General features: G+C 35.8%; 4 protein-coding genes across 4 annotated transcripts; 2 read left to right on the top strand and 2 right to left on the bottom strand.

Annotated features, from left to right (window-relative positions):
• Positions 1–8524: 8524 nt before the first annotated feature.
• On the bottom strand, positions 8525–11071 carry LOC118433081. Its single transcript, XM_035844664.1, has 9 exons — positions 10588–11071; positions 10308–10499; positions 10158–10234; positions 9929–10065; positions 9761–9854; positions 9360–9686; positions 9144–9288; positions 8935–9065; positions 8525–8860 (listed from the first exon to the last, which is right to left on the bottom strand). The coding sequence occupies exons 1-9, from the start codon at positions 10673–10675 to the stop codon at positions 8525–8527; spliced, it is 1527 nt and encodes a 508-aa protein (XP_035700557.1). The 5' UTR covers positions 10676–11071.
• Positions 11072–14658: 3587 nt separating this feature from the next.
• Positions 14659–16830, top strand: LOC110861380 (carboxylesterase 5A). The gene is made up of 6 exons (XM_035844663.1): positions 14659–14679; positions 15228–15270; positions 15389–15490; positions 15581–15796; positions 16553–16659; positions 16723–16830. The coding sequence occupies exons 1-6, from the start codon at positions 14659–14661 to the stop codon at positions 16828–16830; spliced, it is 597 nt and encodes a 198-aa protein (XP_035700556.1).
• Positions 16831–23436: 6606 nt separating this feature from the next.
• Positions 23437–25140, bottom strand: LOC110861414 (protein lifeguard 1). The gene is made up of 3 exons (XM_022110523.2): positions 24891–25140; positions 24557–24823; positions 23437–24487 (listed from the first exon to the last, which is right to left on the bottom strand). The coding sequence occupies exons 1-3, from the start codon at positions 25067–25069 to the stop codon at positions 23929–23931; spliced, it is 1005 nt and encodes a 334-aa protein (XP_021966215.1). The 5' UTR covers positions 25070–25140; the 3' UTR covers positions 23437–23928.
• A 1548-nt stretch (positions 25141–26688) lies between these two features.
• On the top strand, positions 26689–27503 carry LOC110861421. The gene is made up of 4 exons (XM_022110528.2): positions 26689–26846; positions 26901–26974; positions 27058–27178; positions 27244–27503. Exons 1-4 carry the CDS (start codon positions 26759–26761, stop codon positions 27465–27467), a joined length of 507 nt encoding a protein of 168 aa, XP_021966220.1. The 5' UTR covers positions 26689–26758; the 3' UTR covers positions 27468–27503.

Genomic DNA, 27503 nt, shown 5'->3' with positions numbered 1-27503 from the left:
CTTGCAATAATTTGTTTCTCTACTCTTGCTACTGTTTCTTCTATGAGTATTTTGTCGTCGGCAGGAAGCTCGTAAAGACGCATTTTACCAAAAGGGAATATTTGGTACTTAGCTTTCAACTCACTGAGTTCTAGATTTTGAGCTAGTTTAGTACTAAGATTGTCAAATTCCCAACTGTCGTCATCCGTCTCCGGCAAGCTTAAATATAAAGGAGATTTTTTACATCACAAAATTTAATAGTAAATTTAATAGTCATTGATTGATTATTAAATTTACGGGATTTAATTAGTATGTTTGTGTGCGTGTGTGAATATATTTAAAAAAACAATTACTTGTCAACATTATGACGAGCAGAATGAATCCGTATAACGTTTACCGGAACGGTAAAACATTCTGCCAATTCCATGATCTTCTGGGCTACAACATCACAAGCCACATTTGTAGGGCAAGATAATATAATTTTATGGTTTTCTCTTATTGATAAAATGAGGGCTAGAGCCCCAATAGTTGTAGATTTTCCTGTTCCTGGTGGACCTCGAATTACTAAGAAACTTTGCTTCTCTGCCATTATCACTGCGTCTCTCTGCAAACATTCCAAAGTATGGCTTGGCATATATTTTTGTCTTAAATCGAAAAAAAGTTTTTTACGCAAAAAAATACCTGAGTGACACTCAACGTATCCAATATTTGATACCGATAGGCTCTAGATATAATACGAGGAGGCCCAACATTAGGCAGAAGTGGTGGACCTTCAATTCCCAGAAAACAGCCGACTTGAATGCAGATGGGCTCGTCAGCAAATTTTATTAAAATTGTTTTTGTTCCCTGATATTCCGTTTTTGATGGCTTTGGAATAACTGTCATATCTCCTCTTGGTCTCAGATTTTCAGAATTAACCCGTATTATTATCTTCACTTCTCCTTCGAACGCATTTTTCACATCTACGATTACTCCTCGGCGTTCATGAAATTTTCCGCCTCCAGCAAGTGTAACCATATTCAACTCCATCCAATTCTGAACACACCAAAACTTAGTTTCTGGCAAAACAAAACTGCACAACGATACTTCTTTGTCAATTTGCTGCCATGTTATTTCTTGTCGCGTTAATGTTACAGAACGGCCTGCAAACCACTCTTTCATAACATGCCATTCTTCTTTTATTATGGGTAGACCTATTCTGGAGTATTGAATTGGCGATTCATAAGTTACTCTCATTGGGTTGTATGAAACAGTGAAAACATCAGCTTGGTTTAAGTCCTTTGTATTTGTATCACGGGGTCCAACAATTAATCTTGTATAGTTTTCATTGAACCAGGTCACGGGCCTGGGTATGCCCAATATTTCTGCGCCGCAAGTTGGGGATGATTGTCTGCAAAATAAATATCCATTCTTAATTGAAATATTAAACCAAGAAGCAAAACAGTAAAAACTCCAATTAATTTACGAATGAGAATTTTCTTGATTTTACGTAAAAATTATCAAGTGAAAATCAAATATCCATTTTATAAACGACATATTGCACCATTGTAAATTTGTCCGTAAACTTCTTGTTAATTTGAAATTGAACTAATTTTTATTTTTACGTAAAAATTAAGAATTTGTACTTACTCATATTCACAAGAACATCTTGCTGCCAGAAAATCAAGATTTCCGTCAATTCCAACAATGTTATAACCCTTTTCACATACGTAGCACTTGCATGTTAATACAGGAATCGAAAGAATCTCAGAATCAAATTCTTCAATTGGCACATATCCATATTGCTTTACAACATCTAATATTGGAATAATTTCCCCAAAAGATCCTAGACCTTTGAAATCGCTGCATGTTGATGTTTCAGTTGGACTATCCAGTTTTTTGTCGTTGAAATGAAATGATACAAATTGTGCTCCATCCACAATATTTGAATTGTTAAGAAAACCTTAAAAAATAAATTTGTCTTGAAATTGCTTAATTATTAATATTGATGAATGGTTTATAAATTTTTACTTAAAAAACTTACGTATTGCTTGTATAATATCTAATTTTAATCCATAGTTCAGAACAGTCCTGTAATTTGAACGCCTTGTCTCAAGTAACGATCCGACAAAATGAAACATTTTCCATATTTCAAAAAAAAATTCATCCTGGCCAGTTAGTCGTGAATTTTTTCCCATGGTTAATTTAGTCTGGTCGGTAAAAAAATCTGGTCCGCGCCAATTCTGGACAACATATGTTTTAATGTTTTACTCATTTATTTAATATTTGTAGGATAAATTAAACGAATACCATGTTCAGAACTAGACGATCACTGTGTTCATTAAAAACCTTTATCGATTTCATGAACTCTTCCTTAAAAATGCTTAACACCTTCCGGGTTGTTTCCCCGAATAAGGTGTTCATCAGTTTTCTTTTTTCGGATGAGTCCATAAAATGTATTGGTTCTCCAATGTCATTCCTTTCGTCGCCCAATTCAGTGTGTAGTGTAATTCGCCTCCCTCTTATCTCAAGTCGGGTGCATTTTAGTATCGTCCATTCGGTTGTTGAAATCGATAAGCCAGTTATCAGACCCCATCTTTGCAAACTTTCGTGTCCCCTAGCTGCTGTATTGAATATCTGAACTCCAACATCGCCAAAAACTGTAGACAAAATTGGGTTATAAGTATATCTTTATCATCCTGTACCAAAATATCACAATTTTATCTTCCTTATATTGTCTTCTACTTACTACTTGGTGAAATATCTTGAAGGACTCGGTGAATGTCTTCTGCATGTAAGTCACCGTGGGTTGGCAAATTTTTTAACAAAATTGCAGTTCGGTCGCTCATAATGTTTTTCGTAAAAATACAAAAAATTAGTCACTTTCACAAAATTAGTCACTTAGTCAAGTAGAGAACACTAATGTTATTGGGAATTTGTGAACTATGTTTATGCAAATTACTTATTCACAATTTATTTATTTGGAATTTATGATATTTTACGTAAAAGTTGAATTATCACACCGTCTAAGCGGACCACGTTGAAAATAATGCTTGGATTCAAAAAATATGTTCACGCCTTGGTTAACTCTACGGGGAGAATTTGCGACACATTGCATAGTCGGTTTTATTTAAACGTATTATTCAAATATTATGTTTTTTATTGCAGAAAATTAATGCTGAATAAATCTAACAAGTTGCTAATAACATTTCTCAATTAATGCACATCCAAATGTGAAATACCTCTATTCTTTACGTAAAAATACATTTTAATCTTTTAGCCCCATGCAGAGCTGCTAGCTATCTGCATGTGGACTAAGGTAACAAATCTCAGCCTAACGATTTATTGAAGGGTGAACCGCAGCGAAATCCATTTATGGGAATGTCTTGTCTGTCTGTCTGCACGACAACTATAGAACAGATGTGAATTTTCAGATGCGGTTTCCGCCATCATATTTTTAATTTTAAAAGTATGGGCAAGTTCGGAGATGGGTGTTGTAGGTAGTGAGGTCGAAGTTTTTGTCTCGACTGTTTTAAACGTATTTTATGGCAGGGATATCAAAAATCGAAATCATTTTAACGTACGATGACCGTGTGAACGTGTCGCTTCACCCCTTTGCTACATTTCGTTTGCAAAGATTTAATTTGCATACATTTAAAACAAATCAAATTAGGAATGGAGTTAGGCAGTCAACACGAAAGATGAACAAAATTTAGTGATAAATACGTAAAAATTTAATGGTGTTTCACGTTCCAATTTAAGCGAGCAATGATGTATGATGCATGAAATGATTCATGAAATTCTCAAAATCTTTATTTGAGTTCAAATTTCAAAATTCGCCCAATGAAATCTATATTGTTATTAACTTCAAATATGACAAACTAATAAGAAATTCACCCAACCTCAGGCTAAATTAGACTGGAGTTAAGTTTTTATGATTATTATTTCCACGTCTTTTGCTTATGACATTTAATTAGTCATGATATTAATGATAATTAATATTAAAAGAACGATGGTACAAATTTGTTAATTATCTTTCCAATCGATGTCATAATTATCTAACTGGGTTTTAACTTGGGTGGTATTGGATGTTGTTTGTTTTTTCCAGTCAAATTCTTGGTCATCTGCAATTTCTTCAGTTGAAGAGGTCTGTACTTCTTGGGATGGAATGGTTTTAATTTCTTGATCTTGAGGATGAGACGAGATGTTGACATCTTTTTCTATAGGAATGCTTGAGTTCCGTTTAGGAGATTCCAACATATTCACACAAAGACCCTCAACAGATGATTGAAAACCATCTTCACAAACGCAGTAATAATCTATAGACCGGCTAATAATTTGTTTGCAAACAGAATTAGCAGTACAAAGAAAATAACCGTTTGTGGAAATACTGCATTTCTGGTCAACTAATCTCTCACATTTGCCAGAGACGGGATTATACTTTGATTTTAAACCTTCATGTTTATTACATTCACATTTATAAATCGTTTTGTTGCAATATCGGTCGACACATTGTCCATGAACAGCGCAACTTTCCCCAAGACCGTAGCTTTTTTCAAGCGGTAGAGCTACCCTCCTGTATCCAATATATGCCTCAGTGGTACCAAGATGTTAATAGACTTCGATATTTCCACTATTACACCCATAGCAATACTGAAGACCAAGTATTAGCAGCGACGCTAACAATTCCATTTTTAGCTAAAGGTGGTTTAAAAATTATTGATTACTAAATTTTTAAACTGAAAATTAATGGATGTTGAATCACTTACAGCCATGAAAACACCGTATCAACCCTTTCGCAAATATATGTTGTACTCCGTAATATCAAGAGTTATTAAGGACTCAAATTATGATTAAAACCAAACAAGGCTGACACGGCTTCTCAACACGAAAAGATTATGAGTTTAAAAATGAAAGAAAGCTCTTTTTCGCATGTGGATGCAAATACTAGCTTGGGTTTCTCGGAAGGTAGCGACACCTCAAATATATTTCATTGTTTTAATAACATTTGTTCACAAGCATCTTAAAATATATGACAATAATTAGTTCACGTACATTTAAAACACATTTTCCATACAATTTTCACATTCACAGCCATACGCACTATTTGTTTCATCGTCACCTTCGTAGCTATCAAGTTCAGCATTATTTGACAATTCATCTATACACAAGCTGGGAAGAGATATTTGTGATTCAATGTCTTCGTACGCATAGTGCACAGTTTCATGCAACTCATTTTTTGTCAAAACAACACATTTAGACTCTTTACTCTGATAGTTTACATTTAGGTCAAATTAAAAAACCAAAAATTTTTGTACGAAAGAACGTGTTGCATTGTGACTGTTAAAATTGCGAACACAAATAATGCGAATATGACTAGTAATTCTGCATTACTTAATGGGAGCATTGGGGTGCAACTACAATTGTACTTTGGGTATGTGTAGTTAATGTGAGGATTCGTTAAATCAATTACCCATTCACTTAAATCTTTCAAATACGTGCCTCCAGTCACGTTATAAATTACTAGTTTACCTGAAATATTTTGATAACTTACATCTACACTCTTAAAAAAATTGATACCAGATCGTTACCAGGCGGAATGCATATATGACTCTACCGCGTTGGTAATGATTTCAGCACATTGTGGTAAAGATTCGCAAAAATTCCACAAAGTGATGATTCAGCTCCATGCGGTTAAAATTTAACTGCAACCAGGCAATCACGTTCAACATCGCACAGTAATCAGTTTTTACCCAATAGTTATGTTACATTCCTGAGTTATGTTGAAGGTGAGTACCACTTGGTGTTATTCATTACTAAATGGTACATATAATATTACCCAATTTTGTCAACTTTGTCTTCATCTGGAATCGATTCGTTACTCTCGAGGTAATAATTTATAACCCCCTGCACTTAACATTTGACACTATTTAGTGAGGATTTATTTATTTATTTACTGATGACAAAATTAATTATTTTACAACGATTAAAGTGTACTAACTTAAATTTACCAATGACATGTTCGAATTAATAATACATTATGCAATATAATTAAAAACTCGAAATTTTGTAATATACATTCAACTCGTGTAAATTATAAATGATGTCTAAGAACTAAATATAACGATTCATTGCTACAATTTCTTTGAATTTCAAAACAGTCATGAACCACTAAATCTGTAATTGAAATAACTTTGAATATATCAATTTTATGTTTTACTTTAAACGCAAAATAATGGCGATCAAAATACTCCACATCTAGTTCCTTAAGAAGCAAATAACAAGTTTTATCGTTAGGCAAAAGAAACTCATTAATAATTCCAAATTTTGGAAATACGTTACCCATTTCATAACAAACTACAAACCCCGTCTTATAATTATACCCTCGATACCAAATCTGGTTGGTTGTATAGATTTGTGTTTCTCCGTCACAATTTTGATAACAGTCAAATAATCTTAAACTCTCAATTAAATCGAATGAATCGACAAAATTACTAAGATTGACAATAAATATATGATCAGTTTTAAGACTATCGCTTGATTCGGAGGACTGCATCATAAATGCGCTGTATTGTTGATGCCTAAATGCTAGAGAGTAACAAATATTTCTGAAGTTTTTAATATGTGCAGCTAATTGTGCAAAATAATTGTGCTTTGCTTCATATCTCATTGTCCAAAGAGATATTAATGGCCCAGTTTGTCTAATTACATGAGAGTAGTGGCACATGAAATGATGTTTCGGAATTAGTCGTTCATGTGGAAACAAAAAACGAAACAATTTGTGGTGTGTCATTACTTTCTGGTCGAGAATTTGTAAACTAGAAGATGAAAATTTCCTACAAAACGTTAGACTCATTATTTCTAAAAGTTGAATAATAAGCTCCCAATATTTACTTCCTTCCTCACTAACGATTAGATCAGCCAGAATTACTGGTAAATGCCTTATTAAGCACCACGCCTGTGCCGCCTTTTGACCAATTTTGTGTCCGGTGCTATCTAAGCGAATTGGATTTGGTCGATTTTTGGATTCTAAATATCCATAGTTATGGGCCATAAGTCGCTGATTTACAATTTCTAAGCTAAAGCAGCCTAAAGATATGAGTTTTTGCAACACAATCTTGATCTCAAATGGCACAACCCCTTCTAATAAATCGTGCATAATATCCACTGATGGGGAATTTAAAAAATCGAAATATTGCAGCTCATTCAATGCACATTCGGATTGAACCCCAAATTTGTTTTGTCTCAAATGTTGTTCGTAATCAGGTCTACTCCGAATGTGCATCAAATTGTGATCAAACACCTCTTGTGCCTCCGTCTTCGACGTGCAACATATTCTACAATAATAATGCGAGTTAAAAGATTCTGAAAAACCTAATAAAGAGTTCATCCCCAAATTATCACAAGATAAACTAGAAATCGTTCCGTAAATTGTTTCAGACCCATTCACTTTTATCCCACTGCTTTCTAGTAACTTGATATCCGGAATTAAATATTTAAGAATAGCGTTCATTCCATATTTTTTAGCATCTTCAGTATAAAAAAGAGCCAACAAATGAATTTGACTTAATTTGGAATTTATATAGTCCGGGAAGTTTCTTATTGTGAAATAAATTCCCCCAATTTTATGTACACCACGCTTCGACCCCAATGGATTTACTGTTTCGAAGTCATCGTAGAATAATTGAATTTGAATCGAATTAGGAAATTTGGAGAAGAGAATATTATTTTTGAAGGACTTAGAATCGCTAAAATTTTTGTAAACATTTACCTCATGCGAATTGGAATTATAATTTATAAAAAACTTTGAATATTTTGGGGAATTTACAATGGATTCTAAAGTTTTGAGCAATGGGACATACATGAATGTATCGGGAACAATTACTTGTTGTCGTTTGTTATTTTTCACTCTCAATTCAGTTCTACTACCTAATGACAGTTCTCTGGGTAAGATTGGTCTGGCCGTTTTCTCAAACATTTTTTGTCTTTGATATGAAGATTTAATTGTGGCAAAAGCTTGCATTAAACCTTTAGTTTGACAACTGAAGAATTCAAAATCATCCTTACAAAACTTCTTCCCTAATTTTAGGACTAAACTAATTACTTGTGTAAAACTAAATTGTAATTCCTGAACTACAAAATCTACTGTTGTGTTTGTTACACCCTTTGCTAAAAGTGAGGAACAAAAGCTACTTAAAATATCCGACATAATTTGAATGCCTAGTTCAACTGAGATATCTTCTACTACTTCGTCTTCATCCAACTTATTATTATTATTCGTCGGAAGAGATTCCAATGCTTCGTGACTAACTACCGCATTAATTACTTCAATAACATTAATTGCGGTCGAGACATCGTGTGATTTTAAATGCCTAAGATAACCACTCCAAGAACTAAGTTGAACGGAACAATTTATGAAGGGGCAAAAGCTTTTCCTAAAATTTGCACTACCTATATTATGAATGTATTTTGTATGAACAATAATATCTTCTACCCGAGTAAACGTATTTCTGCACTCAGAACAATAATACATTTTTACCGAAATTTATATTATTAAAATTACTGGTCAATTGCTTTCCGAAAGGCTTGAAAGTTGTTGGAGGACTTGTTTTGCTTTGCGCGGAAGAGTTGTGTTTTGAATGTCTAATTGGAAGACGTGAATTTGCATAAACTTCCATAATCCATCCAAATTTTGGTCGTATTTTGTCCCGATCACATAATGAGCCTTAAAAAGAGAGTCGGTGGCCTCTGTAGAATTACTGGCATTTAGCGGAAGGGCCAACTTGTCACAAATGATGAAAAATGTCGACGGATTTGTTTTATCGTCGCCCAAGTACACCAAAGTGGGTTGACTGATATCCGAATCCCAAGTATCTAAAATTGACTGCAATGGCGTTCCACTCTAAAAGAGTAAGAATATTTACAGGTTATGTTCCTATAAAACAAAAACACAGCAAATATGTTGTAAATGTGTACTTTAAAATATTTTACAAGTCTAGATTCCGCATCTTCAATTTTGCACCGCGCACCTTTCCCTCGCCCATGCGCTGTCGGGGGGATTAAATAAAGCAGGGCCAACAATGCGCCAGTTGACCGATCCCAATTTCCTGCAAATAAATTGATTTTCCAGCAGATTATACGAAATAAGCAAAATTAACGAAATTATAACCATATTATATTCATACCAGCATTATCGTTTATGAATTTATGAAGAGCCGTCGATTTGCTGATTCTTTTACAGTTTGTTAATATTTGCTCCCTCAATGTTTCCCACGTGTCCAGAAATTTGGCCGCATTAGCTGGAAACATCAGCTGGAACTCGAAGTTAATCTATCATAATTTGTGTCAATAAATTAAGCTAAAAAAAATCTAAATACAGCTAATAACTTTGTAGTAATTACCAGAAATCCGCATTCCAAGAATTTTCGATACACCCGGAGGACTGAGTTTTCATTAGTGCCTCGCAAATAATTTCTGTGCTCCAAGGTTTGTATCATGAGACGCCTAACTTCGTCCTCCGGAAGTGAGGAATTTAATTCCGCGATGGCGATATCGTCAGCAGCAATTTGAACATGTCCGTCTTGCTTATTGGAAATGGGTGCTCCAGCTCCACTCGCTACGGGTCGCTTCAAAGATTTTAGAGGGTTTTTTTCTTTAACGTTTCGGTGAATCCATCGTAAACGAGTCTGAATTAAGCCGGAACGGTTCACAGTATCATACAAAATATCCTGCAATAAGGGAATAATAATATATACATATATTTAAATTCAAATTTCTAGGGAAGCTATAATTTTGCACATACAATTCCATCAATTGAATCCGGGTATTTCCAACACGGAATAATTTCGATTATTGCCTTGGCAAATCGCAGCTGATCAGAGGTGGATGGTAAATCCCTATATATTGTAAAGTTAATTTGATTAATTTTATAGACAGATATTATCTGCTAATAACAACAAGGAAAACTTACCCCCTTAAATCAATTAACACCGAGACAAAATCATTTATGAGTTTCGTTGCGGCCGCCGAGTCTACCAATCTCTCTGCGTTACAATTTGACACTAATTCCTTCAAGTCTGGTTTTCTCTCAATATAACTTTCTAAAGCCTGAGAATTTGCAACATCATTAAAATTTACTTGATTCCGCATTTTATTTAATTCCATTAGGATACATATAAATACATCTAGTAAGTATGTACCTGTTTAAAATAGTCTTCCCCTTGGGGCGACGCTGGAGTTGCTGGCGATTGAGGCGAAATGGGCGCAGGGCTATTAACTACACAAAAACGCTACATATTTCTTTTGCTTTTCATTGTTATTTATTATATTATCCAGATTATAAAACTCACTGTAATAAATTTGTTGACATTGAGGGGTGTACGATCCATCACTAGCTGCGTCTTCCCCCACGATTTTGAATGTTATTGCTGGGATTATGCCTTGATCCAACAGAATAGGGAATACTTCCTCATCAACTTCAGCGCCATGGTCGTCTTCCAAAATGATGTCGTTGTCAGTCTCGACTTGAAATTTGGTCTTCACTAATAATTACACACATTTTAGATATTTTTGAGTTATTTAATGCACAAATTTAAAACACGCTCTCAATTTAATGGGAATGATACTTACCACTACGCAAGAACTGTTCATAATCCCCAGAAGAAATAATTAATTTCTTTCCCCTGGCTAAATTACAAACTCTGACCAATTTGGTCATTTTTACTTCGCTGACTTTAACGGCCAAGGTAACTACAAAGTAGATGACGAGGAATGATGATGGCTATGGCGTGAATATTCCGTCCATGTGGTAACAGTTTTGGTTCTACCAGTAATATTACAATACCAAATTATGAAAATTGTTTACACCGTTTGGTGTATATTTGTTACTCTTTAGTAAAATTACATCGGCATTGACTGTCAGCACAATATGGCATTGATTCAATTCCTCGCGGAGTGGAGTCATCGCCACTCGGGGAAAACTAATATTACCATTTACCGATATTGTCCATTACCCAAAATTTATAAAAGCTGGTAATGATTTTATTACCGTGGTGGAATTAATGGTTATTACCAAACCCTCGGTAATAATATTTTTTATTAAATTATTACCAGTTTGCTAAGAGTGTACCAACCCGTCGGATACGTTTTTTAAGGCAGCATAAACATGCCTGTCTTCATATATACGGAATACAGCATTTAAATATGTAAATGATCCTGATAAAATTGACATTAAAATCGTAATTAAAGTCAAATTTCGAGGTTTTAGCTCTTTTGAGTGAAATGCAAGATAATCATTTGTATTGTTAATTACTACAAGAAATAATGAAATTATTGTAGAAATGCATCCAAACCACCACACCCATGGAGTTGAATTGAATATATAAATATCCCAGTCCCTCACAAATGAATTATATATTTCTGTGGATTTACTTGGAATACTAATATTGTGTGTATTAAGTGTTGCAGCCACGCTCACCCCTCCTCCAAGAATGCTTTTAAAAAAATCAGGAATACCATCCATAATATTATTAATTTTTCTAATCATAATTACAGAATTGGTCTCTTGAATAGAATTAATATATCCCATTGTCACAGATTTGGAATAATTTGCATCACATTCCAAAAATTCGAATAAGATTTTCCGATTTCGTTCAGCCGAAGCCCTTGGTCCAACTTCTACAAAATATTTAATGGCGAGATGGATGTAGGTCTTTATCAATTTTAATATGTATATGGGGATACAAGTTCCAGCTATCGCAGTAATTCTTCTGTCGGTTATGCAGCTAAATGAAATTATTCCGCCTCCAAGAATACAAATAATAGCAGCAATCAAACTCGGTACCTCCAATTCAGTCACCAAAAGTGCGTCCATAGGTAATGCCAGTAGCAGAAGCATGGCGAGAAAGAATAATAAAGATGACATTGTAGAATACCTGTAATCTCCAATAAATATTAATCAATATTAATCAGTACTATTATTACGATTTTTGATTTTTATATTTCTTCCTTACCTTTGTGTTGTCAAAATCCTAATTAACAAATAAAATTTCCAAAAACTCCAAACGATAAATTTTATGTCTGCAAACTAAAACTAATTAATTGTAATGTGTATTTTTTATTAATCATTTTTATTCTTACTTTTCGTTATTCTCAGATAAATGTATTTAGTATGTATTGCTTGGTTTAAATGAATATAACTCAATGTACTTACTAAATGACTAGGTAAATTACAACTTTACTAAATGACAACCATCTCAACTATAATCACTTCGCAATGCAAACAAACCTTTGTTCTACAAATAAAGATAAGCAGGAAATCCATACTTTTCAAATTTAAATCTTAATGAGCATGAAAATGTGTATGAAAAATGCAGAGATCAATGTACATATAATAATGGGAAGAAAAGGTTTCCATATATTAATTACTTTTTATTATTTAAGAACTTCATTTATGGAACCGCAATAGAAACTATATATCAATTAGAATTTATTGGTTAACATATTGTAGAATTGATTCTGTTTTAAACAAACATATTTTTTATAACTAACAGAATTAACACTGAAAATTACATGAAGTACTTTTTTGATACCTTGGTCAATCTCTTGTGATTCCAAGTAATCATAAAATGTCAATTCATTACTTATAATATCATTATCATGATTATGTAATATCTTACGTCATAATATCGCAAGCCCAGAAAAGCTAACTATGACTATTTACAAACTAGGAAGTTCGGATTTTAAAAATTAAATTATTATACATTTCTACCTCATACGATGAACTTGATTTACTTTATATTTGAAAAAAGCATCAATATTCATCTAAATCTCTTCTGGAAGAATTATTAAATTGTGCCATAACTTTGGAAGTATTCAAAGTCAAAGCTTTGTTCCTATTTGGTAGAAACGATTGAGTAATCCGGTTGGGATTTGCAACTCGACTGGATTGAGGCAATATTACCTTATCTTCATTTAAAGTTTGATGTATTCTATTACTCACATCTGTAAGTCTCTTGTTCGTTAATTCCCCAGAGTCAACATTATCTGTTTTTTTCCTTATTTCTTCCATGAATTCTTTCATGGCTTTTGGAGTAGCCCTCTCGCAATATAATAACATTTGTTTTTCAAAGTGCTTTAGTAAACACTCTGTTTGAAGCATCTGCATCTCAGTTTCAAAAAAGCAAAGTATTATGCCAGTAAAAACAAAAGCAATATAAACACTCAATGTTACTGAATGAGAAATTGACTCAAGCTTTCTCACGTACATATCTCTTGGGTACATTTCAACTTGCAACGCTCGTTTACCTTGTTCAAAAAAGCAAGCATAAAAGCAGCCGCCCACGAAAGGCGCTAGCATCCAGCATATTACATTGGCTGCAATTCCAATACATTTTTTCACCTTTGGATTTCTTTCATTTAAGACAGATTTTGTGCCCGTCATAAAAAATTTAGCTTGTAGGATATCTAGAATGTTAATACACCGCCATACACAATAAAGAAAATAACAAGCTAATGGTGCCCACACCCATACATGGATGAATTTAACGCCTAATATTATATTATCATGATATTGTCCATGTGATATTACCGATGAGTTGAATGTTCTTGCTATAATGGATATATCTGCATCTACCGTAGCTTGCATGTGTTGAGTTTCATAAACTAGGAAAATCCAAGTTACCATTAGTCCCATGCACGATTTGCCAGGTCCATAAGTAAGTCCCCAGATGTAAAAAAATACAACTGCCCTGTTAAGGAAATAAAAATCTATTTTACCCTACAAAAATTTCCCTTCATTAATTATAATATAATATTTTACCTAAATCTGGGGGATACGAAATATCCCAGCACAAGACACGAAAATCCTATTGCAGAACCAATCATCAAAGACACTCCGGGACTGCCAAGGAGCCATGCGTAATAGTTGAATATTCCGAGGATCAAAGCCAGTGCAATGCAAAATTTTCCTAATTGTTTCAATTCAATTGCGTCAATGACCCTTCCACACCCCCTGCTAGGATTTTCTAAATCTATTTATTTATATAAAATATGTTTTTTAAATTGTATTATGCTTGAATAAAATATTCTACCAGTTTCTTTTTATAATTTTGTTTTACCTTGATCCATTGTCAAAATTAATTCTCCGAATCTTCAAAATGATTTTTCAAGACAACAATATTGAAGTGAAGTGACTTGGGTTAGTCTTGATACAACTGATTATCTCCTATTACTATTTTTATTTCTTTGGTAGATTAGTAAAGTATGATTTCTGATTTCTACCGTATGCACGTGACTCATTATTGACATGCAACCATTACTTCTCTTGTCTCCTTTTTTGAAGGGATCAGATTGACCGATTTAAGCTCAACAGTCAGGAGCTCGTCAGTTTAAGTACACTTGAATTCAATAATATTTGACTTTCCCAATTCTCTGGAATTTGTTAATGATACATATTTCAGATCAGCCTTTTAACAATATATGGATTGTTTGGCATTTGGAAGTAACTTTCACATCATATGCTTAATTTTTTAATTAAAATTACGCATAAATAACCACATAACATAAATTACAATATTATTAAGTAGCCCAAGCTACTTTATGCGATCGGTTAGTTAGTCTGTCCGTCCGCCTGTCTGTCCGTCAACACTATAACTCGAGAACGCATCAAGATAATCGAAATCGGTTTGCGGCATCATAAATATGACCCCAGCGGAGGATCCCGTAAACTTTTGGACCACACCCCCTCGGCGTCAGGGGGTGCGGTCGCGGTGTGATCGGGGCAAAATGAGATTTATAGCGCAAATTAATCTATGGATGAAATCCAGTTAAATTAAGTGTATCTAAGTGGTGCCACACCCCCTCGGCGTCAGGGGGTGCGGTCGCGATGTGATCGGGGCAAAATGAGATTTATAGCGCAATTTAATCTATGGATGAAATCCAGTTAAATTACGTGTTTTAGAGTTAAGCAAAAACACATAAAACATGTATGATGCATGATTCTTCTGAGAGGTTCAATATAAGTGAGGAGACCTCAATTATTTTATTAGAGATAATTATTTTATCATTATTTAATTGATGTTTGGGCATTATTAAAATATGACTCGGAGAATCATTTGTTTTATTTGTGATGCATTCTCAGCATTATTGCGCTACTTATGTATCGTGCATTGCCGCACTTTATTAATTATTGTATACACAAAATTTTAATCATTAAGATTTGACCCGGAACTGAATGCGTATTAGTTTTCATTTTCATTGTGTTTTTCTAGGTCAGAGGAAATCTGGCATTACCTGTCCTTATAAACATAACTGGTAATTATTTAAAAACAATTTTGATAGTTAATGAACGTTTCACTTTCACCAATAATATGCATTATCTAAAATCTGCTGGATAAAATTGAGGCTGATAAATTAATTTCCAAAATTCCAGGCGGTTCTTTTTATCGTTGGTACGGCGGCATGTTTGCTGGTACAGGATTGCTTGACCGCGACATAATTTTAGTGTCCATTAATTACAGGCTTAACGCCTTTGGTGAGGGCAAAGTTTATTTGTAATTAATTTTTAAATGAAAGCACATTTTAATAATACAAAAACAACAATTTTTGTATATTCTGTTTACAGGCTTCTTCACTTTGGACATAAACGAGTCACCTGGCAACTTAGGTCTGCTTGACCAGCTGTGGGCCTTGTCGTGGGTCAAGAGAAATATTCAACACTTCGGGGGCAACCCTGACATGATCACTATTTACGGGCAGAGTGCGGGTGCGGCAAGCGTGGGCTATCTCATGGACACTAATCTAACCAGGGGGCTATTTCATCGTGCGATTCAGTCTAGCGGTAAATTCCTTGAATTAATTTACTTATTTACTTTTGGCTAATTAACTTACTAATTGCTGAATGATTAACGAGGAATGTATTTGTTCATTATTTAATTAAGTTGTTTATTTTAAATAATTCATATTTTGTAATTTCTTCTTATTACTAATTAGCGCATTTTTTCAAATTTTTGGTAGGGGACAGTTCCTCTGGTTGGACGGTGAACAGGAACGCGTACAATCAAAGTTTAAGTTTTTCAGCGGCATTGGGGTGCACTAGCGAGGATATGGTCGCGCGTTTGAACTGCCTGCGCAATGAAAATATAACAACGGATATGATTCTGGATGCCATGAACACCACAAATTTCTATGCAAGTTCAAAAAATTATTGAATTAATTAGTAACCACGAATACTTTTGCATAAATTATGAAATTACTTTGCACATTTATGTATACTTTAAGGCGGTCCCGAGCATTCAACTCAATGATTCGGTACAGGAACAATACCGAATCGTCCCAAACGACCCCATCAACAATATTCCAGAAAAAACCAGGGCTGGTGTTCCGCTCTTAATTGGCACAAATAAAAATGACGGCTCGGTAATCCTTTCGAGATGGGCTTGGTCAGCCATTGTCTGGAATGAAACTCATAACGATTTCTTGCGGTACAAGCTCCTTCAAGATCTACTAACGTCAGCAAACTTTGGTACTCTCTTTAATTATGCCATATGGAAGTAAATTTGCAGAAAATAAGTAATTATAATTATTGGTAATTCAGAACTGAAGGATTACCCGACTGGTACCATCGAAATTCTCATATCCTCATTCCTGAAGGAGATGAGACTCCCGGACTCATTTACGGGAGTTGCACCCTTCATAAGTGACGTAATATATTTATATTTATTTAATTAATTTATAATAATATTGAAGTCTTAATTTATTTTACAGATTTATTCCGCCTTTTATTTCAAAGCTCCGGCCCTTTCGAAGGCAAAGAGCCATGCCCAGCTGGGGTGGGATACCTTTCTGTATTCGCATGAGTACTTTAACCCGTAAGATGCAAAACCGACGCTGGGTGGTTATTAATTAAAGGAATTGACATGCACAATTTTTTATTACAATTCATTCTTCGTGGATATGGGAGGTATCCCAGAAGTTCCACGTGGTAGGTCAAACATATGAATCTACTTTTTAATTTATTTATTTTGTCTGCTTAAGGATTAACTGATAAATTAATGAATTTGTAGGGGTTGACCACGGAGATGAGTTATTTTACATGTTTGATTTCGGGCAAGAACTATCTGAAGTGGATAAAAGCATTGTGAAGAATTGGGTCGACATTGTGTACGAATTTATGAAAACAGGGTAGGTTACTTCCTATTTATTTTCAAATTTTTTCAGAGAAATTTATTTACTTTTACTTTTTAGAAATCCAAACAACACCGGAACTACATTTCGGAAGGTAGAGCGGAATTCTTTTCATTACACCATAATAAACTCGGGAGATGAACATGGCACAATCGGGGCTCATTATGGAAATACTTTCCATACTGCTTCATCATCTCAGCCTGAAAATTTCAAAAGTTCCAAATCTGCAAACAAAAATTGTAACTTTAAAAATTAGTTGTCTATGTGATAAAATTTTAGCATACAATAAAATTTGAGATTAAAAGCATTAATTTAGATTTAAAGCTGGAATTGAAGAAAAAATTTTAATTTAAAAAATTATAAATGGAGATTATTCATATGAAAAATTTAGTTTAATTTAGTCAAAATTTAGGACAATGGTTTATGGTTATCATCTACAATGATGTAGAATGTTGCTATGCTGCCTCACAACATGTTGACGATCATTGTTACCTAATACTCACCTAATAATGTCACCTAAGAAATCCAGAGCCACCTCAGATGGCTAGATTTCGTAAATTTGGTAAATCATTAATTTCTTGAGAACATCATATATATAAAACGCAGTATAAGCCTCCCTTTTCTGAGAAAACTATAAGAGCTAGAAGCATGCGGTTTTTTGCATTAGTTAGGTATCCCAGAAAAATGGAGACGAATCTTTACTAGAATGTTGTATGTTATCGGGGGGCTGAGAAATTTGACATACAATGGGCCCCTCATTTTCCAATCTGCCGGTCATGTATATCATACCCTAAAAGAAGCACGAGTTGACGGATTTTCATGAAATTTGGAGGAAACATGCACAAGGGGAATCTGATGAACAGGTTTGCAGACGGGGACGATCGGTCACCGGTGGGGGTCATATCAGTGTCAATTTTTTTTAGAAAATGAGATTTTTCTGCTCTTGATGGTTGATTTCCCATATAATATGTAAATATTTTTGTAAGTATTTATTTAAATTTAAACTGTGTTAAATTACGAATTTTTTGGTATGTCACTCGAATTAATTGAATTAGTGGGAGTCGAGAAAAACTGGTGGCAACCATAAAAACTATGTAATTCTGCAGTAGTTTTGTTTCGGGTTGCTTGGCAATATAAAAGCTATTAAAAAATTGTTGTTTACATTATTGTCTTTTTAATTAATTCGGTTGCAATTTCATCCGGTGTGCTCATGGCAGAGGTCACGCGGCGACACGCTGTGGACGTGGCATGGTCACGTGGCACGTGGCGACACGTTGGGGGTGTGCCGAGGTGAGGGGTCAGATGGACACTTTGGAATGTGGGTGTGCCGAGGTCAGAGGACACGTGGCGACACGCTGGGTATGTGGCAAGGTCACGTGGCAACCCTCTGGGGGTGTGCCGAGGTCAGGGGTCACGTGGTGGCACGCTGGGGGTGTGGCGAGGTCAGGGGTCACGTGGTGGCAAGCTGGGGGTGTGGCTAGGTCAGGGGTCAAGTGGCGACTCTCTGGGGGTGTGCTGAGGTCAGGGGTCACGTGGTGGCTCGCTGGGGGTGTGGCTAGGTAACGTGTCGAATTGGGTTTCCAACTCTATGATAATAACATGGGTGTATGGGAAATATGAGACCGCCATAGAGCGAAGCGCTCCGTTCAAAATAGCACACACACACACACACACATCATGGCTCTATTCTCTTACTGACTAGCCTTTAAAGCCCGCCTAGCGGGCTCCTAAAGCAAAATTTCTCTCGCGGGCATGCATAGATGTGGACTTGATGTTTTTTCGAACAGCCTGCCTAACTCTTTTAAATGCACCTGTACAACGATATTTTTAGTTATAGAAGGCACATGCTATCCCCTTAGGGAATTCCCCTATATGAAATCTATCGAACGACAGCATATCTGAGGTGTAATTAAACCTAAAGATATCCGTCACATGTCGATTAGTACCACATTTCAGATAACATTGATATACATAAATATATCAGACGCCACTGTCATGGTTAAATTCAGTAAAATAAAAATTCTATTAATCCTTCAGCACAAATTAATCAGGATTAATTTATACTTAATCCCGAATTCAAAGACATTGTGAATTAATCCTTAATCCCGACGAAATTCAATTGCTTAATTAATCACGGATTAATCTAATCCCAGAAAAATAGTAATCCTTAATCCCTGAAAAATAGTAATCCTTAATCCTTAATCCCAGAAGAATATCCAATAATCGCGTATCTCTGAATGAATTGCAATAATAATGCGCTAAAATGAGCAATGATGAAAATGTGGAACTACAGATATATATGAGCCCGTCTCATGGGTGGTTCAAAACTTAAATAATTTCATAAGATATTATCGAAAGAAATACTACCGTATTTACTCTTGCTTTTATGGACTCTATGGAGTGGGTGATGCTCAGGTTATTACGTAGGTCAAGACGGGGGTGTGTTCGTCTGCTTCAACCTTTGGGAACATTCTATGAAGCAATCAATGGCCTCTCTAGAGGTGTAAAGTAGAACCTAATACCTCAAAAAATCGATAAGTGGTGCTAGTAGGTAATTTTAATAACAACTGGGCAATATGAGACAACCTTGTATTCAAGCGCGCCTAGTTCAAATGGCAAAACACCACCACCAGTCTAGGTCATGTCTCATTTCAACTCCAGTAGGTGTACCTAGGTCACAGGTTAAGTTACGACTGTACTGGGTGTGACTTGGTCAGAGGTCAAGTTACAACTCTAGGGGGTGTGCACAGGTCGTAAGGGCAACACTCCATCGTTGGGGGTGTGTGGAGTTGTTCTTGTGTTGGTCAACGTTTTTATAACGTTTAAAGATTTTCAGCAAGGCATGCCCTCTAGGGGTGCAAACTATAATCCAGTACCTCAAAATGTCGATAGGTGGCGTTCGCATGTAATTTAAGTAAATATGGGGCAATGTGATGCATGCCATCGAGTGAAGCGCTTGGTTCAAAAGGTAACACACACACACACACAACTTTGCACAATTCTTGGTTAGGATATTTACTCGTATATTAAGTTTGTTAGATTTCGTATTGGAGATAATAAATTTGTATGCGTAATAATCGTCGTAATAGAGATAAATAATGGACAAAAATTACAACTTTCGACTGTCCTTGGACAGGCTTTTTCCTGGCCAAATGGATAAATGGATAAAGTTTTATTATCATGATTATTCTATTATTCTACGTATTCTAAAGCTGACAACCATGGAATCGAACATTCATTTCCCACTCCTTACAAATTAATAAATATCATGTCGAAAATTCCTTAATTACAAATTCCTTCATACATATTAACGATAAATGGGAATGATTTTTTATTATTAGTTAAATTGTTGTTGATTTTAATTATAGCGTTCAATTTCATGCCATTTCGATTGGGTCCTCGATTCGAACTCGAACTGCTTTAGGGTTTTTGACTAATGTCAAATCCTTGAAAGGGCTAGGGAGATTAAGTTATTTATTCAAATTGATGATAATGTTAAGAGAAAATAGTATTTATAAGAAATTGATATTTTATGATTATAAAGTAGTTGTAAGTAGAACTTAATGTAGTAAGCGCTCTCTAGAGGATAGTTTAGGAAACTCTGCCGCCAATACTGTGACAGAGGCATGTAGGAAGCGAGAGACTCGTCAGGAGACGAGTAGTACTGTGATTGAACGTTGAGCTAAGTCGAGCTGTAAAATCTCTTCCTCTGAGCTCAATTAGAAATTAATTAATAGTCTTTAATTGTTCCCATAATTGTTTCTGTCGAAAGAGTAAATTGGCTGAAAGTAAATAAAGCCTACGGGTCATCATCTGTTTATTTCCGGGATTCGAATTATTGGGAAGCAGCGAAAAAGTGCTGGGTTGAACGTTGAGACAAGTAGAGCCGTAGACTCTCTTCCGCTGAGCTCAATTTGTAAAATTAGTATAAAATTAGTTAGGTTGAATTCCCGCAACCAATTAAACGTTAATTGTACTTCCTAGGGTCTAAGCGAGAAGATAAGGGTAGAATTAGTAAAAAATTTTCGGCTGGCTCCTTTAGGAAATTAAGATTGAAAATTGTGTAAATTGATTGAGTGTGAAAGTGTCGAATAAAACTGTTATTAAAGTAAAGGAGCCTTAGTCTTGATAGTACGAATACTTTATTTCAAATTAATAGTTCGCGTGGACATCACAAATAACCTTCGCCTCATCCGTGACGGGTAGTTTGTAGTGGTTGATCCCAGTTCGAGAAGCGTTGCGATCTCACAATTAAGGTTTAACGGTTTAAGGTTTAAGTAAGTTTGTGTCCCAATTGAGGATCTCCTCGCCTCCATTCATTCACTATGCACCATCTCTTTCTTTCAAATCCACCAATATCGAAGTTATTCAGCTTGCGACAATAACGAAAAATTCAAGCATACTGTTATACGTGAATGCCCGGGTAGGTCCACAGCTAACTCCGAAAGGTTTCAGTGACTGTTCGACCCGTTTTATACATTTGTTTACATTTTTGTCCACTCCATCCTTGTCCTGCACCTCTCTCATAAAACATTGCTTCCGTAGACGAGTTGCTAGTTTGCAACTATTTTTGTAAACCCCTCCAGAAATATTGAGAAAAAGGATTCCACAGAGAAACATTGCAAATCCAAACTGGAAAGCCAGACACATTTCAGCAAATGTGATCCTATCCCTGAACCGCACTAGGACAACGGCCGCTTCTAATCCAAATATACCAAAGAGAAAGAGCCTTATTGGCACCAGGGTGGGGAGGTAGCTCATATTGTGGAATGTATTTAAAATCGAGATGCAGCGGAAATATACGACACGTTTCTCAATTGGATCCCTGCATTTCCTGTTGAATACAATAAAGTTTGACCAGTGTTCTCTCAAGTAAAAAAGCTGCATTTTTGCTCTATTGCTCTAAATTTGCTTTAAAGATGCTTTTTGCTTTATTGAAATTGATGCTCTTTTGCTACTTATAACATAGTAGTTCTAATTTGCGCGGTTAGATGGCGCCAAGTAAAAAGCAAAAAAGCACGAATAAAAAGCAAAAAAGCCAGTAAAAAGCAGTTAAAAGCATGTAAAAAGCAATTCAGCATTACAGCACTTTTTGGTTTTTTGTTTTTTATAGAACACTGGTTATGACACAATTTTCACACCATTTCCCAATTAACAATTATTTAATACCGCAGCAATGTAATCGCTGTCGTTTCCATGGCAACTGCAATCGTTATCCAGCAATGAATCAGAATCCCCCACGGCATTACGACGCCTTTCGTGTAGATCTCCAACAGCGCGAATGCTACGTAGGACACGATACTGTCTTCGTAAGGGTACGCACCGTAAGGATATTGTGGTGCTCTGGGGTTGTAGAGGTACACTATGGTAGCAAAGGTGACAAATGATATCGCACATAGCACGTTGGCTTTGCAGATGTAATAGGCCAACTTTTCTCCAATTTTTCGTCGTCGTTTCAGGTCAGGAATTTGTAGATCTGAAATAGACCCGTAATTATTCTGAGGGCATAGATGTAAAATAGTTCCTTATACCATCGAATTTTGCATCAAACCGGACCACCTGTTTGTAAAAGAGGACCCAATCATCCCTTCTCACAATGGGGTTGAGTAGTCCCTCACTACTGACTAAGTGTCCATACGCCATTGTGGTTATCCAGTAAACGTCCATGACCTTGAAAGCAGGACAGCTCACGGTGATCACCATTTGAACAATCAGAAATAATACGTACATCACATTCAGCAAACAAAATAGTCGGGATAATAACCACGTCAATTTATTCCCTTTTGCACGGATCGTTTCGTTACTGCTGTCCCAGACGAATGGAATAGATTGAGTGTAATCCATATACTGGAACGATTTGGAAATAAGGTTTATCACCCTGGCGGAAAACATATTTCTGCCGAAACACAACTTTCCTTCAAATATGATTGGGAACTCCCAGCAACAGTATTCAATGGAAAGTGTTTTCAAATGGATTTAGAAAGCACGGAACAAATAAACAAATTGATCATCGGAAAATAACATTAAGTTCTGCGTGCAAGGCGTTCAAACGAATTCAAAAATTACTATATTAAAATATGTTGGGCAGTTGAACTAGAACTCGGTGTGAATCAATTTACTCTATTTGCACATTGGAATTGTGATTCAATCATCAGCTCGGTGGATAAAGTGGAAGAGTGGTGGATGACGTATTAATTAGTTTGGAGAAGGACACAGTAATAGTGATGGGAATAATTACCTCGATTAAATAAGTTCCGATTGTCAAATAAATTAAATAGGTTTAGTTAAACGATAACCAATTTATTTCCAATCAATTTAATTAACATCGCAATCTGAGTGACAGTTTCGACTGCTGTGAGTGGTCTTAATAAATTAAATTGATCCAATATCGAACTAATTGGTCCATTAATTTTAACAGTTATTGTTGTAACATGAATAACAAATTGGTCGTGAGCATATCCAACCCACCCGGGATCCAGTACGACATTGCTTTTTCGATTAGCAAGATAAAAACAACTAATTCAACATTAACTATAAATTTGAAACAGCTTCGCAGCACAGTAATAAAATAAGTATTTATCTTGCTCGTCTTCCGAAAGGTGCCAATTTAAAATAACCAATATCAGTCATCCACAATTATTTTAAGTGAACCATTAAAACCCATATTGCCTCATTCATTAACCCCACCATATTTACACTTTATTTTTCTCATTCAAGTAATTATCATTATTATTTCCACAACCCTATCACACAAATAATTTAACTATATGTTATAATGTTACATCTCTAAACTTCGCGTGCCTCATCTCCACCTTCTTGCCCTTCCACGTTCCTCCCGCTGTAGTGGGTTCTACCATAAATTGGAAAAAACCAGATCCATCCCCCATGACAACCACCCCCACCACTACATGAATTCGAACTACTACTACTACTCGCTCCCAGGACGAGTAGGACAATCAACAATATGACCAGGAAGATCAAAATGATGGCGACATAGAGCAACATCGCGGCTAAAATGTAGTCTTCCGGGGAACAATTTAAACTACTTGTTTTTTTCTCGGAAAACATCAACCCACGAACTAGAGCGACCCATATCGTCCCAAAAATGATTGTTGCCATTCCAGCAATTCCAAGGATGACTCCAATTATAACTTCATCCCCATTTTCCTTAGCTTCGGAACGAAACGCGAAGAATAGGATGACCGCTATGACCGTTGTGGATAACGTGGTGAGAAGAAATCCCCCAAATGTGCATAATTCCCGGCGGGATTGTAACGTAAATAATAGGATGGAAAGGGTGGACGCCAGGAGTAATGCGGTGGGTAAGAACAAGGCGTATTTTATGCTGTAGAAATATTATAAGAATTATTAAATTTAAATCAGAAGGATCAAACTCAAACATACTGCAACTCACTCAACATATGAAGATGCAACCGCCAGCGGCACCGTTGTGCACAGGGTGACCACCCCCAAAGCAATATAATTTGCTGGAGTGGCTACCAATAGATGTGGTTTGAGGGAGATGAGATAGAGGAAGATCAAGTCCAGGATAACAAGTGGGATGGAAATATAGAGGAAGGCGGAACTGTGGAGGATGTCCCGGATCTGTTCGATGAACGTGGATAAAGTGATGATACCAAAAGTGACTACAGTTTGGATAAGAAGAATGGCAAAAACTTTCCTATTTAAGGGTGAAACTGGCAGTTAGCTAATTATATATTTAGTACATGAATAAATCACTACTTTACCTGACAAAACCTTGCCGGATGGAGGCATCTGTGAAGTGGAAAATTACCTCATGTTCGTCATATGTGGTGTCGCGATAATGTGGGAGAGGTTCAACTGGGGAGTATGGTGGAGGTGCGGTTGGTGTGGGGGACTTGGTGTCGTCAATTACGTAGATTTCTGGATTTTGGGAGTACGACATTTTTAACGGAATAAGGAGAGGGTGTAATTTGGCCACCACTCACCTGACATAATCGCGAGCGTAGTCGCTATGAGGATGAATTGAATAGTGAATGACGTTTATCATTTAACTACCCTACTTTGCGGTGTCTCGGGGACATGGCATGGGAAACATAATTAATACAGGTGAGTCAATACATGTTATCAGAATTATGAGATAAGATATTCCATTTGACGAGCGATTTGACATTAATATGGTGATTAGAAATATATTTGCGCCAGGACAGCATGCATATTTTACTTATCTGCTTTTGGATGTGACGTGGATATGAGTTACGTATCATTTAAGAATGCATATTTAAATGGGTTTGTCACATCCTGCGACGTCTTCCAAAATATATAATTAGGGAAAGCGTGACGTTTGCTATGATTCTGTCCATCATAACCGTCAGATATTGCATGTAAAAGTTTGGTAAAAAGCGAAGTCTCAAATGTGCTCACCTATAGCCAAAAGTGCCACCACCAATAGCCAAATTAATATAGATTTAATATGAGGGAGAATAGTAACAATATTTCCCACTATTGCACAATACATCAAGATCAGGATAATAATAATGAATTATCTTGGGGTTATAAATTATTGAGAATCAGACAGACGGATGAACGGATGGCACGGTTACATAAGCCTTGAAACAGGCTAAAAATAGACGAATATTCTAACTTGCATTTCGATTTGGTGGTAAAATTGGACAAATGATCTGTAAGTTACAGATCATTTTTGCTTTCTGGTTACAGTGTGCAACCAGAAATGGACAAGATCAACATTTGAGTGTTCCGAATTCCATGTTCGTGCAAATCCCACTATATCGGAGAAACGAGAATTTTAACCACGCATTTAAGAACACAAAAGAGATCTGAAGAATATGGACGAAAAATCTGCAAGTCATACTCTATAATATTTGTCCAGTCTCTTTCTGACTGTCCGGAAGGCTCCACAATAGAGACACTGGAATGACCATTAATCCAACATAAACCTCCATTCCTCTACCACTACTACGTTGCCCCCCGGTAGTCAAATTTGTGTTGCCCCAGGTGAACCTTTATCCAGATTTTACAAATTTTATTGTAATTTTCCTGATGAAGAGAACGGATTGTTTCTTTTTGAAAGCTTGAGCTAATAAACCATATTTAAAATGTCATCCTTGAACTCCAGTGGAGTTACTCCACTGAAGATGTTAATAATAAATACATTTTCCCGCAAATAACAGACTCTGTAATTGGTGTCCCTTATTCTTATTTCAATAAAAGGTCACATTCGATAAAGTCACATATAGTGTGAAATATCGAGTTTGCAGTTTAAGTCCACCGTACGAAACTAAATGCGTCAAAGGAATTTTAAAAGTCGGTGGATTAACGCAACCATGTCACCATCACTCATTCACATACTAAGATAATGTCCATTCTAACTGTGTCGTGATACGATAAAGGAGTGCAATCTCACCAAAAACAGAGTGTTCGTCTCTTCCTGCTGATTGAAAACGTCCACGTAAGCAATCAATTATATTTTGTAAATTGCCATTGTCCACTCTTTGCACATAAAACACGTCACTTTTTTGCACATAAATACCCAGCCGGACTCTAATTTTGTCAGTATCCTTCCACCAATACAGGCATCACATTCTACAAAACCAGATTAATTACATCAGAAATCATGGCTCTAAACTTGTCACTAAACCTTGCCGCCATTTTAGTTGCCACCTGCATCCTTTCCTGCAATTCTGCGCCGAAATCAATCCAAGGTAATGTAAATTTATCTAAATTGTGTTTTTCAAAAACTAATTTATTTACTCCAGGAGTCCATCAATTCCCGGAACTAGAAATTTTGGGCACCATCGGAAATAAGACATTCTATTCCACCGCTGATCAGGTAAATCATTAGGTGTCCAATCTAAAATCAAATCCAATAGTCACAAATGTTTATTTACGGACATGCCTTAATTTTGTTACAAGGATTTTGTCGTCAACTTTTTCGGGGCTCGGGAAGTTTGTCAAGGTTCTGCCTTGCATTTCGCCATTCTTCATTCTGACGCCGAGTTTGATTTCCTTCGACAAAATCTGCACGTGTCAAGAAGTAGGTTGACTTAAAACTTAAAATCAAGAGGGGATAGTGGTCAACTTATTTATTTATTTACGCAGAATTATGGATCGATGCAATTTTGAAAGGTATGAACGGATTTGCTCAATTTCCGTACATGAGTGGATTCGAGAATGGGGATGGGACCACTTTCAATACCAAAAATGCCATGATCAGCACCTATGATCACCTCCCGTGCTTATTTTTCTCTGCGGATGATCACATTTTTACAGATATGTGCCTCGCAGGTAGGCGTGGTGTTCTTTGTCATCAATTTACTAATTAATCAATTCAATTTATAATAACGCATAATTGTATAATT

The sequence above is a fragment of the Folsomia candida genome, unplaced genomic scaffold (assembly GCF_002217175.1).
Source record: "Folsomia candida strain VU population unplaced genomic scaffold, ASM221717v1 Fcan01_Sc041, whole genome shotgun sequence".
Lineage (NCBI taxonomy): Eukaryota > Metazoa > Arthropoda > Collembola > Entomobryomorpha > Isotomidae > Folsomia > Folsomia candida.
The sequence above is the reverse complement of the archived record's forward strand: the minus strand, read 5'-3'. Positions and strand labels throughout refer to the sequence as shown.

Excerpts from the sequence above, each read along its gene's own strand:
- LOC110861380 (XM_035844663.1), top strand. The coding sequence starts at position 14,659 with ATGACCCCAGCGGAGGATCCC. Across the intron at positions 15,271-15,388 it reads TGTCCTTATAAACATAACTG|GCGGTTCTTTTTATCGTTGG; the intron begins GTAATTATTTAA and ends CCAAAATTCCAG. Across the intron at positions 16,660-16,722 it reads TTGCACCCTTCATAAGTGAC|ATTTATTCCGCCTTTTATTT; the intron begins GTAATATATTTA and ends TTTATTTTACAG.
- LOC110861414 (XM_022110523.2), bottom strand. The coding sequence starts at position 25,069 with ATGTCGTACTCCCAAAATCCAGAAATCTACGTAATTGACGACACCAAG. Across the intron at positions 24,824-24,890 it reads ATCCGGCAAGGTTTTGTCAG|GAAAGTTTTTGCCATTCTTC; the intron begins GTAAAGTAGTGA and ends ACCCTTAAATAG. Across the intron at positions 24,488-24,556 it reads GTTGCATCTTCATATGTTGA|CATAAAATACGCCTTGTTCT; the intron begins GTGAGTTGCAGT and ends ATATTTCTACAG.
- LOC110861421 (XM_022110528.2), top strand. The coding sequence starts at position 26,759 with ATGGCTCTAAACTTGTCACTAAACCTTGCCGCCATTTTAGTTGCCACC. Across the intron at positions 26,847-26,900 it reads TGCGCCGAAATCAATCCAAG|GAGTCCATCAATTCCCGGAA; the intron begins GTAATGTAAATT and ends TATTTACTCCAG. Across the intron at positions 27,179-27,243 it reads AAATCTGCACGTGTCAAGAA|AATTATGGATCGATGCAATT; the intron begins GTAGGTTGACTT and ends TTATTTACGCAG.
- LOC118433081 (XM_035844664.1), bottom strand. The coding sequence starts at position 10,675 with ATGACCAAATTGGTCAGAGTTTGTAATTTAGCCAGGGGAAAGAAATTA. Across the intron at positions 10,066-10,157 it reads GGGAAGACTATTTTAAACAG|GCTTTAGAAAGTTATATTGA; the intron begins GTACATACTTAC and ends GCAAATTCTCAG. Across the intron at positions 9,687-9,760 it reads CGGATTCAATTGATGGAATT|GATATTTTGTATGATACTGT; the intron begins GTATGTGCAAAA and ends CCCTTATTGCAG.